Genomic DNA, 13,871 nt, shown 5'->3' with positions numbered 1-13,871 from the left:
AGAGAGAGAGAGAGAGAGAGAGAGAGAGAGAGAGAGAGAGAAGAAATTATGTTATACAAAAACTGTAAATCGATATTAATTAAAAAACGATCAACAGGTTTGAATAACAGGAAAATTACGAATAATTTTAATTATGACTTTCCTCGACTTATAGATTGGATTTGTCGAAATCGATTATTAAAAGTGTGTCACAGAGAGCACCTTCTGGATGATTGCCCCGGATAATAGATTCTACCATAGTAGTGAATCAATTGTTTGTCATTGCGCTGAATCGTGACAACGAGTGAAAACAGATGATTACAATGGCACAGTGGCCGATATTATTATATCGAAAGTATGACATACGCGCTGTCTCGTGTTTCCGCGATGGCAGAGGGCTTAAATAATTGTACACCGGGAGCGCGCGTTGCGCAAAATCGCACGGATGGAGACGTAATTCAAACATTTGCTTTTGTTTTCGTTGTGTGAACGGCACAACATGGAACGAGACTCATCTCGTGCATTAGAAACGGTCGTAATTACTGTTCGATGTACAGCTCGAGCAGTACTTTATCAGTGCTAGTGTAACTTCGATCAATCGTAAAATGTATTCGTGAAGTCGATCGTATTTATAATCTCGTTGTCGATCCTAATTTCATTACCGCACTCGCGATTCTATTTGCACCACGAATAAATTGGAAGTCGCGATACGTCTCCCGTGAGAAACGGCGATTGGAAAATTCTCCTTCCACCTCTCGTGGCTACAACGCTCGGGTGTATTACGCCTTTGCGGTGAAATTCCGGATTATACGTTCTTCTGCTTGACAGTACACCTACCGCCACCGGTCATAGAACACTACGAGTTGAACGACCAAGAAAAGGCGGGGATATTCCTTTCTATTTTCAATCTGTCGCAAAATCCGCCGAAAGCTTTATAAGAAAAAGAATCGTACTATTGTTTTTCAAGTATTTATTTCTGAAGAAAATAAAGATACGTATATTAAAGAATAGTATTTTATTACGATCAAAATATACCATATTACGCGATACTTAAAGTAAGTTGGAATAAACTACACTGTAAAAAGAGTCTGGTTGCATTAATTAATTGGGATTTTAGTGGAAAATGTGTAAATCAGAATTTGCTGAAAAAAATTCTGGTCGAAAATAAACGAACTAAAAAAAATTCTGTTTATATCAATCTCTCTCAAAATTCTGATTATCTCAATTAGAATTATAATAGAATTATAATAGATTGGATCGGAAAATTCTTATTTGTCCATTTTTAACCAAAATTCCAACTAATGCAACCAAACTCTTTTTCCAATGTAGTTAAATCAATTATAATTCCAATCGAAATAATCAGATGTCCAATCATGACAATTGGAATTCTGATTGATATGATCAAAATCTACTGGTTCGTTCTTTTTCATTTAGAATTTTTTTCTCAGTATAAGATCCGTGAATTTGCTGATATATTTTTCAAAGAGATATGTAAATGTAAAAATCAAAAAATGACAAGTTTAAAATTTGCAAGAGTGTGTGAAAATAAGATCAGTAATGTGATCCGCATTTGTAACATGTAATAATAATTTCCGCGTCATGCTTACGACTTTTTTTTTCCGATTTCCTGTCATCTGACTTAGTTAAAACAACTTGGCTATCTTATGCTCAAGCGGCTGCACTCTTCGTGTTCCGTACGTGCCACAAGCAGCTTGATAACGACCGGGCTCTTTAATGCACGCCCGGCGCATCAGCCGCAGCGACTGGTAATCATTTCTCCGCGTAGCAAGACAAAAAATTCAACTAGGTCATTCCATTCGAATTGACGCGAACGAAATTGAATATGATCAGCACAAACAGCGTCGTTCGTTCGTTCTCTCTCTCTCTCTCTCACTCTCTGTCCGTAGGCGCGCCCCCATCGTTATCCTGACGGCCGTCACGCATAATACTCCACGACCAGCTCGAAATGCAATTTACATATTCATGACAATTCATTTGTACCCTATGGCACGGGTAGTGGCCCACCCCTTGGAGGTCTTATTAATTCCCTGGCATGTGCCTCGCTAAATTCTCAAGTCGAGGAATAAAGAAAAAGATCTAACCCCATTCGAAGGAGGATGCGAAACTTATTTTCGATACGAATTCGTATAAAGTTCTACAGAGCACGGAAAACAGCATCAACTGGTTGTAATTACAAAATTCTTGAAGGAATTTGCAATCAATCTCTCTACAGACGACTTAAGATCTTCTCGCTTTGCTCTTCAACTTCCAGTTTTAGTTTTCGGTATATCAGTGATTAAACATCGAGATAGTTTCTATTGAAATGAAATTCACTTTATAGTAATGGAAAGATAATATTCCTAATTGTCCAACCATAATTTTCAAGTTTATCCTTCAACTTTTTCAGCGTAAACACGAAATATAAATCATGAAATAAGATCTTATCTGTGGGGTATATCATATATATGTATATGTAATATGTATCATATTTGTTGTATCTATATGAGTGAGCGTATACGTTCTCTCTCACATACGGAAGCGTACAATGCAAGCTTACACCTATATAGCCGATTGCAAGATTCTCGGCGTGGATTTCGCTTATCGGCCGCTATTTCCTCGGTTCTGTAGAAATATAGAAGATATTCTCACCACACGACGTATATTTGATAGCCCTAAGAAATCAATAAAAAATATATACAATACATTCCGGTGTCTCAATATCATAATTCTAATATCTAGAGAAGCTCTTTCGGTCGCAATTATATATTTTATCGACTACTTCTTTATAGTATCTTTTTGAAGAGTTTTACCTTTTCATTAAATATATATTTTTTTTAACTAAACCAATCTTTCTACTTGCTTCTTTTTTTGTGTAGAAAAATAATGTTTAATATAAATTTCAATTTTATTGTTCCATGATGCAAATTTTTGTTAGATTATACTTGTGTGTTTGTGTGTGAGAGAGAGAGAGAGAGAGATTTAGCAAAAGCAATGCTTGTTGAAACTATTGCCGTCAATTCGTAAGACCGCTGAAATATCATTGCCGTTACCCATGTAAATCTATCTTCCGAAAATCGTTATTTCACCCCGACATATGGTAGCAACCACACTGGGCGAATTCACCGGTGTTTAGAGACGCGTAAACCGTGGTGGCCACTGTTCTGCGGTGCGATTGGCCGTGTGCCAAAACATCTTACAATCAATAAAATTTTGCATTATGTAAAAAGGCCGGACAACGTTGCGAAGTCATAGGCGGTAAACCGCAACGACGTTGTAAGGTGTAGAGTCCGCTGGTTTAACGTAGCCACTGGTATTCCGTTGCAATCTGTATTTGTGATTCCGCGGCGTGCCAATAAACGCCCATTTCGGACCGCTTATATACACACATCCCGTTGATTTCTGCCGTACCCAGAGTATAGTAGCACCGTCTCAGCATTCATCGACACACGGCAGTTCGAGGATAATCCGTCAACACGCTGAGATATGTGCTTGTCACGCACGAAGACAATTAACTTTGCCGTTACGACAAACCCACCCGCGGCGTGAAATCGCCGATTTCGCCGAATCCGTTGCATCTGTCACAAATATCAAGTACGTCACGCGCATATTATATGCATATATATATATATGTATATGTGTGCGTGTGTATATTATTCGCGTCTCTTCGCGTGACAACCTTACGTCTGAGGAAGTTTCGAATTCTCTGCGAAATCGGATTTAATACGGAAAACTTCATAAGGAACAGTTTGCAATTAAGTGAAATCAAGCACGAAAATGAAACGGGTATATTCAATCGTTCATTTTCACGAAAGAATAATTATTAAAACATTTTTTTAACAAAGAAGAAAAGTTTGTACTGTATCGACTGCGTTCTCTGGCAATGCGATTAATAGCAGATTCGCAATGATTCCTCTTTTAATTAGGTTTTCTTCGATTCACTAATGATGTACCATTCACCAATCAGAAAAATAAAAAGTATATAATAACGTTCGCCGCTGTTAAAAGCTCTCATTCGTCTAGAATCGCAATCATTCGTGGAATTGTATTTCTATGTAGAGTTTCGAACGCGAATCAATAACGACCTCATTAATGTAATGTTTAATGGACACCAGCTGCAAAACTCGGCTGTAAAACACGTTGTACGCGCACTTTACAGTAGATTTGTCTGAATACAAATCCGTGGAAAGTTTGTATAGCCATTACGTAATGATTCTTTTCGCAAAGTTTCCTCTATCGATATTACGTGTCGAGATATTAATTTGCTATAGGCTAATATTCTTTACATATCTGATTCACAGGTCACACAGATTATCTAAGAGGGTGCATGGCTGACATAATTTATAACGGCGCCAAAGTTATAGAGTACGCCAGGTCGAGGAAGGGCCAGTCGGAGGCAACAGCCGTAACGTGGGGCTGTTCGCCGGAATTCGACGCCACGAAGAGCACGGAAGTCAGCTTTGTCGAGGACGGCGCCTTCGTCGCCATTCCGCGCCCCATTCCGCGCTCCGGTTCAAGGTATATGTATACCAAAAGTACCATTTTCCGTTGTAATGTATACACCCCTCCATTTATCATCGTCGCACCTACGGGACTGTAGAAAACGTAATTAAACTGTCGCGACGCAACCGTATTAACTACATTATCGATAATGGTTATATCGATGCAAGAAAGGATGCAGCACGCTATATCTCGCTAAGCTATTGTACCGAACCTAGCGTTATTTACTTAATTATCTTAATCCTCTTAATTATCTACGTCATTATTTATACGCACGGCTTTGCATTTACTCGACAATCATTATTATTAAAGAAATTTTAAAGACACTGTAAAATTAATGCTAGCACAAATTCGATCAAGTTCTCTATTTTCTTTTCCTCCTTTTTTTTTTTACGAAACATATGAGACAACGTTTCAGTTTTAACAGCGAGTCTATCGTGCCATCACGTAAAATAAATACATTTACGTGGTTCATGAATCCAATATCTTATGGTAATACCGCGGGAAATCCGTTTCTCTGAGGTCGACGGCGACGGGGTTGCATAACTCGCATACTCGTGCACATAGCTGTACATCTACATCCAAGCCGCATTCAAGTCATCGGTCAGGGAAGGCCTTTCATGTTGCGCGACTCCTACCACTTTCATCCCTCGCAGCTTTTAACGATTAAACCCATGAGAACGTTGTTACATCTCGAAGAGCTCGGAAACAACTGTTTCAATCGTGAGAGTTACGTCACTGTTAACTCTCGCAACGAGACAGACAGCAATGCTTCGTCAATAGGAACACTTTGATCCCTCTTTTCAGTGCCGCACAAGGACTTCGACGAAGCGAAACGGTCGATTGGCTCGAAAGCTTATAAAGCTACTTAGTGCGCTAGCAGTCGTTTGTGGAATTAATACTATTCATGATGTAAAGTCGCGGGTCATCATTTACATTGATGAATAAATATCGTAGTGTATAATATAGCGTACACGCGGGTAGAATGTAATTTTATTGAATGATAAATTCTGTACGACAACGATAACTTCAATATGCCCTATATCAATATAGGATATAATAGTTATTAATAAATTTAAATAAAAAAACGTATAACTTAATCAAAAATATAACGAGTTTTTTAAAGTTCGTTTTTTATGACATTGAGTTAAAGAAGATGTATTTGTTAAATATAGTAAGCTGGTTGATAAAATGAAATATATCTACAAATACATGCAACATTTTTTTAAACGGATTAAAGTATTTTTGAGATATATGATATATAAACGCGTTTTTATATGAGCGAAGTGGACATGTGCAAGCATATTGCAAGTCTCTCAGGAGCAGATTGTGTACATTGTGGTTTCGTGGATTCCCAGTATGTCTCCAAGTATCTCAGAATAGAACTACGACCTCGAAGGCCTTTGTTTTTATAAATTAAAAGCTCTACGGGGACCAGCGATGTTTACGTTGAAAAATGTACGTAGGATGCATTTCCAATAGTGGCTACAACAGGATATTACATATTTTACAATGTATATTTTTATCTTATCTTTGTAGTTATTAATCATTTGCAAGAAGAATGCAAACTCTCTCCGTTTATACAATATATACGTGCATATGATTTTTAGCAATCTTTTTTTATTTTTTAACAGTTTCCTTTTTGCTCATCAATGTATTTACTCCAATGATATTTTAACTCGTTTTTATTTCGTCTATACAATACGATTTCTGCAAGCCTTTAAAATAATTAGTTTCATCGATTATTTCAGTATTCGATTCAATATTATATAGAGCTTTCGTGCCACGCTAGTGTCATATATGAATTACTCGTTCTCGTATATGTACAATTCAGCATTTGAGTCAAATCTTTTTTTTCGGAACTATCTCTTCATATTTGTAAAGAGGAAGAAGTCACTATTTAGGGGCTCAATTTAGTGAATACGATGCGTGCGGAACCAATTCAAAGCGCGATTCATGCAATTTTACGACTGCGTTTTTCATGAACTGTTAACAAATGCGTGATGGAAACATTTTCATATGAAAATGCTCACGTAAGATGTTGTGAATGCGATCATTTGAGATGTTTGCAAGCTCATATATTTTTATTCATCGATCATTCAACACGGCATTGTGGATTTTTTCAATGACATTAGTAGAGGTTCCTTGAACGTTCATTTGTTAACAGTTGAAAATAATGTGAAGACTCTCCCAAAGTTGAATCTAAGCCTGCTTTTTATTTTTGTTGGCGTTGAACCTTTTAAGACAAAGTATTTTATTACTGCGCAATATTCGACTTTATCTATTTAAAAAGAAAGAAATCAAAAGTTGGTTGCTTTATACGACCAAAACAAAGGAACTAATAAACGCCCTGTCTGAAATTTTGACAGTAACTCTCTGCAGGATCAAACTTGTCAAAAATTATAGCAGTTTCATACTTCTGGCATCATCTCTGTCAGACAGAGAACTTTTCAAACTACCTTCGTACATACGTGGCTATAGTACGAAAACGCTAAGCACGTCTGAGAGTAAAAACTTCAGTGAGCCAGATGTGTCCTCGCTGTGCTATCCCGGCAAAAATTATTCGAGAGTATACCAAGAGGCGGAAAAACACTTCATTTTCACACGAATGCAGTGTACACCGAGTAAGCGCGGTTAATACCGGCCTTCACATGCAGATAGTTAAGTCCTGGGGTTGCACGCATGGTTTCCCGTGTCTTGTACCTTCATAGAAGCTGCGGCCGTAGGTACTCAGGCTCTTTTGTTGTCCCGAATTAAAAGCACACTAGTTCCGAGTAGTACCTTAATTCAACTTATCTGAGGAAATAAATGCTAGTACCTGTTGCGTTAATGCGGCTAAAAGCGAGACAAAAAGTCAGTCCGTTTTTTTTTTTTCCACATAAATGTTGGAGAGTAACCGACCTCTCTTCTCGCATCGAACAGGTATATAGGGCACCCCAGTAGATCTCGTCGACAAACGGATAAGTAGATAGTCAAGGGGAACTGAATGGATGACTGGACACTTGGACAGTCGTAACTGTTTTCCTTCCGTGGCGTTCTACCGTAAAGTCGATGAACCGTGAAGATTTCAACGTGCGCTTTCTGAGTTCAATTGATCTGGAAGATTCAAGTGTCACTTGTATGCATGATTCATGCAGACGTTCGAGTTGTCTCCACTTAAACCGAGTGTATTTTTCTTTTCGCCGTTTAATCGTTATTTAGTTCCATCGGTTTTCTTTCGTATAAAACGTGGAACTACTTCGTCGTATTTAATGTATGCAGATTATACTTTGATTTTCTCCTATATGTTTAGTTAGTTAAATCGATGAAGATTGAAGAAATTAAACAGGAATAACGATCGGATATTTTTCCGTTATTTAAACCGCTGAAATTTTTCGAACGGATTTAATATATTTTTTATACGTGCGCGAGTATCAGCATACAAATAAAGGCTGAACACGTTATATTGCGTTTCCGGAAGCAAAACATCGACTGAGGAACGTAGAGACACACAGGCGGACCATACTAGAATCCTTAGTGCACCTTCAACGCGGTAAACGTTTAATTGCGTTTACAATTTGCACAGGTACCTGTTTGCTTACAACCGTTGTGCGTTGTATTGTCTAGTAAGACATTGACTAACATATCAGGTATTTTCATTAACTCCTGGATTTAACAGAGTTAAATTATGAGCTAATTTTCGATGAGATAGTCATGATTCGTATAATTAAACTTGACTTGGAGTTTAATTAATGACATGCATATTCTAACATAAGACTTTTTCCTCAACTGTCACATCAATAAAAGATAATCAGAGCACAGGAAGTAGAAAATATTGTAACAAACATAACATCAATAACGGTTTTTTTAATTGTTATTTTAATAATAATAAATTAAGAATGGTATAATTTTTTAAATGTAATATTAGTATTTGTAAATACGCTCAAGAGTAATTCCAATTCCTAGTACATACATCACTATCGCGTTACTGTATACTATTGCATCTGTCTGTTATGATGATGAAAGTCTACTCCGCTTTTGTAACCACCATTGTAGTACTTCACTGTGATGTTACTTCAAAAGCAAAGTAATGAATCCACCTGCTGAAGTAAATAATCGGCTTTCATGTTCGCAGCAGTCGTGGCGTCTTCTCGCACAAGATGCGAAAATCACTCGCCCCAAAGTTTCTCCGGCTAGAAGTCGACTGAGCGAAATTTGATTTGATTACAATTATAAATTCACGGCGAACAATCTTCTTTCCCCCCGTTGCTACCATCGTTTGCATTGCCTCGCTCGTTTAACTCGTGTTGCACGACGAATAACGTTTCGCTTGTTTAATCGCGTTCTGTAGTAAGGTCTGAACACCGTACCGTTTCAAGAACGATGATTAAACGGAGAGCAAAACATACAATTATCTTGTAGAAATAATATTCTTGCAGATTTATAAATTGTGATAATTTATAAATTATCACATCTTTAACCTGTCGGGATTTTCATCTCTATTTTATATCTGTAGCTTGTATATGCTTTATATTTCAATTAATCTTGCAGAATTTGTATATCTTATCGATTACAGTTTAATTCGTTTTTTCAAAAAAGAATTCGTTATAGCCTTTCAACAAAATGACAAATTATTCGACGGTGACACGTTTGATCAATCGATGCATTCGTAAAGTTTCTTATTCATGATATATTACGTATACAGGATGTCCCGAATTTGAATGTCAAAATTTTGAGAGCGTGTAGGGAATCGATAAAGAGAAAAGGTCCCTTAGAGATATACTTGTTTTTGCTTTAAATCGTAGAAAAGACAAAGAATTTTTTATTTTTGTACTTATTTATTATTTATTTATTCACATTGCCATTTTGGCTTAATGCAGTTATTGTTCAAAATGTTAGCCTTTTGCAGCGATGCAGGTAATTGTATAATATCTAGTGCGGACAGCGCGCTCATGTTACAGCCAAATACTGATTAACGCCGATCTGGCACTCTTCTGTTGTTGGAAATCGGCGCACATATTCTCGCATCGCTTCTATAATATTATCGTTGCAGAAACCATACACGGAAACTATATTCAACAATAGAATGCATATTGTAACAGGAGTAATTCGATGGCTTCTATAATGAGTGAGTAACTAATAAATTTATAGGAGAAAGGCAGAAATATATATGAAAACAAGGTTTTCATCAGAAAAAGGAATATTATTGTTTTCGTGTATGATTTCAACGATAATAATACTACGCGAAAATGAACTGCACGTTTGTTCTTTTGCGATTATTTCAAAACGAAATAAAAACGAGCGTATCTCTAAAGGACTTTTCCTTTTGGTTTATCGATCCTCACATTCCCGAAGTTTTCCGTTATCTCACCACCAACGGTTTATCAGTAACATTATCTAGAAGAGTATTCTCGTTGGCCTCGTGAAATCGTCATGTAACGACCGTAACATAAGACGAATCCGATTCAGTTGCGCAGTCCATTCTTAAGAGGCAGTAACAAAGTTTCCTGCCAATTCCATCTTACGACTTTGCAGATGGGAATTCGAGATGAAGACCGGCACCGACAGTGGCCTGTTGCTCTATAACACGGGACAATCATCCTACGCCGATTACCTCGGTATCGAGCTGTTCGAGGGTAAAATTCGGCTATTGATGAACAAAGGAAATGGCCCGACCGAGTTGACACACGGTACCTTGGTGGCTGACGGTAAATGGCATAGCGTAATTGTGGATTTCAATCCGAGCGGCCTTGGTATCGCTGTTGATCATCACGAGAAAACAATGGCTCTACCATCCGGCGGCAATCGGTTCCTCGACCTGGCGGACACACTGTACATTGGCGGCACGGAGTTGAATAAACGTGCCCGGGCCTTAGGCAAGGGTCTTAGATCCGGCGATGTTAGTTACAAGGGCTGCATACGGAACATGGTCCTCGACAACAAGGACCTCGGTTTACCGGACGTCAAGGTCAGCCAGGGTATCGTCGTAGGTTGCGTCTGGGGATATCCGTGTATCGAGGCTGATCCCTGCGTATCCGGTGCATCGTGCATGCAACTGGGTGTCAACTCATTCAGGTGTAACTGCGACCAGTCGCTATGCATCAAGCCGAATTACGCCGAGGACTACAAGGTAGATCAATTTTAATTGAGTTTCAATGATGCTCCACCCACTTGGCGAGGGTTACGTTGCGGTTGTGAGCTAATTGTGTCACCGGCAACTAGCGTATGGATTTACGAAGATGCATACCTAACTAAAGTCAAGATATTGTTTATAGAAATTACTTTTTAACAATCATTGCGAGTAATGAAATATTCAATTTTATTTGCATCTCTATTGAATTGATACCTAATAATAAAGATTTAAGAAATTATATATAAAATATGTATATCATATACATATATATACACTTATGTATGTATTTATATACAATCTTATTAAAATAATAAATAGTTTAATTCAATATTAGCAACATCAATAATATATAGAAAAAAAATATAGTACAGATGTTGATAATATTGAGATAAAACTATTATAATATCTGCGTTCAATAGAATAAAGAATCGATATGGTGTGTTTGCAGATGTACTTGAATACCAGCCTTCCTGTAAATTTGGAGATTCTCTCTTTGAGTCCTTTACTAGTTTCCGAAGGGGAAAATGTGTTGGTAACGAGCGAAAACGTCGCGATGGTATTGGATATCGCCAAATACGGCGTGGAAGAAACTGGTGTCGCATTTACCTTAGTGACACCGCCAACTTACGGAACGTTGGCATTAGATCTCCTAACATCTCGAAATGATCATTCCTTCACGTTGCAAGACATCAATCAAGATAAGGTAATCGCCTAATCAGCCAGTCGTCAATTTACTAAATCCTTTAATTAACGTTTAATTCCGCTTCAAATTCGTTGCTCGATTGTAAGCCTGCATTCACAAGGATTACTATAATATTAATTCATCTGTCGGTGACGATAAAAGTTGATCGAAATCATCTAGAAGTTTGCGGAAGCGTGTGTAAAAGATGAAACTCGGTCGACATGCACCTGACGTAAATTAATAGCCGAGACACTGCTGCGTGTCTCTAGATCAGGTGACTAAACGCGACCAGAGCTGGCTGGGCCGTAGAAGGACGGAGGAACATGGAAAATCATGTGTTCTTCCAGTTCGTCATAGGACCACGCGCTGCTATACATAGTACGCGCCATAAGGACTAACTTTAGAATCGTTAGAGGCGGGAACATGGAGGGTCGGCCGACTTGCTCTCGCTCGCTTATTCGCCCCTCACGCTCCTCATGTTACCCACACTCAATTTATCTAGCGACAGCGCTCTATTTATAAACCGCCCCCGCCACCACTCATTAATGGTTTTTCGTTAAAGATCGCGTAACGGTCGCTTTTTATCCGCCGCCCCAGCGTCTGTCGTTTATTGTCAATTTGCTTTCCAATCGTTAAAAAAAGAACACGGAAAAAGCTCGCGTCTTCCCCTTGTCTCGACTCGGATCATCCGGGGACGACGCCCACTCGATATGCTAATCGACGATTTAACTCCTGTACTCCTGTCGCTCTAATTAATTTTCAACCGCGGTCGATCTCGAGTGTTAGATCAAACGCTAGAAAGGATAACACGGAGTCGGGTACTCTGACGTACTCTCCCATGATTAATTCTGGTTCTGTAGCACGATGTAGTGTGTGTTTGCCGATAGAGATTCTCGTGAAACAGCGAGCTCTCGCACAAGTTAAGGTTGATACATTCCTCGTACGGTTATTCCTAACCGATATATTGCGACAGATTATTACATGACAGATTATTGATACTCGAATGGTTTTTTTTTCATATTTCCTTTGCTAGACTTTGTGCGAGTATAAAAAACATGATCATCGACTACCGCGTTGCTCGTTCTCAAATTTGCGATCCATTAGTAATCGTTTAACACTAAAAGCAATTTCTTAAACCACGTTGATTACTCGATTTTGCGTAAACGTTTCTATACATGTTAGATATGATGTATAGCATGATCCTTATGATAATTGACTTCCCCAACAGATACAGTACATGCATGATGGTAGCGAAACCACAGAGGACAGCATGATTCTGGAATTGACGTTGGTGGCTGGGACAGGCTATACGCTTCCAGGATACCTCCAAGGACGCTTCAGGTTCCCTCTTCATGTTAATGTCACTCCTGTCAATGACCCCCCATTACTCGAGATACCAACTGCTAAAGTGCTCCGTCTGGCTCAAGTAAGACACGAAAATAAATCCGTAAGCTTTTCTTTTATTCCCAGCCTCCCAGCGATGTATCTATCACGATACGTTTTTCGCCATGTCATCGGGGACAATGCGCGATAATTCGAAACACGTTACATTCGGCTTAGCCGAAACAACCGGCAGTTCATGCCACTCAACTAAATCAATTAATGGGGGCCATATGAAATAGTAGCTTATTTGTGGCTCGTGCATCTTCGGAGAACATGGCAATTTAGCCGCAACGAAATCGATTTAACTCGCTCGCGCGCCGGTCATCGCTCTTAATTAACTGCGCGTGTAAGCTCGAGGGTATGCGCGTGTGTATATCATGCACGCGCAGAACGCATATTTCTTTCAATCTGGATGCAAATTCTCGGAAGAGCAATAATCGTGGAATACGAAGACGGAAATTATAATTACGATATATATGTTCATTTAACCTAATCCACGTCGGGGCAATTCCAACACGCTAACAATAAATACGCCACAGCCATTTTAACAAATATACGAAATAGTAAGTAGCGAGTAAATTGTTACAATAATAATTAATTGACGTTAATTAATTTTCTAAACTCTTACAAAAATGTACAGACAAAAATAATCGTCACGGTAAAACTGTAATGCTTAATAATAGCAAAAGAAAACCTTTTACATTGATTCACTATCTCATATTATTTTTCAATAAAAAAATCTGTTTGCTAAACGAATATATTGATACAAAATATCAAAGTGTGTATTCGCTATATCTCGCTTGATGCGTTTTTACGTCAGCACGAAAATAACAGCGCAATTTTCCGCCAATTCGTTGAATCTTTTCATTCAATATGTCTGTGCAGCATTCGTCGGATGATCTCGGGCAAATATAAAATGTGCAAAAAACGCTGATATTCACAGGGTACAAGAAAAACACTGACCAAGGAGTTAATATGGGCCATAGATGCTGACACTCCATCGGAAATGCTGATTTATACGGTTTTACGAGCAGATACTGACGCGGGGCACATCGAGAGAGTTACTTATCCGTTTCGACCTATCGACACGTTTACGCAAGCCGAATTAATGCAAGGTCTCATTGCGTATGTGCATCGTGGAAACGGTAACGATTCATTATTATTATTAATCACAAAAGAAAACGTCGTATTTTAAATTAGCATATCTGTCATAATTTT

General features: G+C 38.4%; 1 protein-coding gene across 1 annotated transcript in view; it reads left to right on the top strand.

The window, feature by feature from the left end:
- The window catches only part of kon (chondroitin sulfate proteoglycan 4-like protein), a 43,115-nt gene that overhangs the window by 21,093 nt on the left and 8,151 nt on the right, over positions 1 to 13,871 (top strand). The window contains exons 4-8 of the mRNA XM_018541298.1: positions 4,278 to 4,494; positions 9,991 to 10,585; positions 11,037 to 11,291; positions 12,499 to 12,696; positions 13,597 to 13,798. Coding sequence (XP_018396800.1) covers positions 4,278 to 4,494; positions 9,991 to 10,585; positions 11,037 to 11,291; positions 12,499 to 12,696; positions 13,597 to 13,798 — 1,467 coding nt within the window. The remainder of the gene's footprint in view (positions 1 to 4,277; positions 4,495 to 9,990; positions 10,586 to 11,036; positions 11,292 to 12,498; positions 12,697 to 13,596; positions 13,799 to 13,871) is intronic.

This window comes from Cyphomyrmex costatus, unplaced genomic scaffold (assembly GCF_001594065.2).
Source record: "Cyphomyrmex costatus isolate MS0001 unplaced genomic scaffold, Ccosl1.0 scaffold281, whole genome shotgun sequence".
Classification (NCBI taxonomy): domain Eukaryota; kingdom Metazoa; phylum Arthropoda; class Insecta; order Hymenoptera; family Formicidae; genus Cyphomyrmex; species Cyphomyrmex costatus.
Note: the sequence above shows the minus strand (reverse complement) of the source record. Positions and strands in the feature narration are given on the sequence as shown.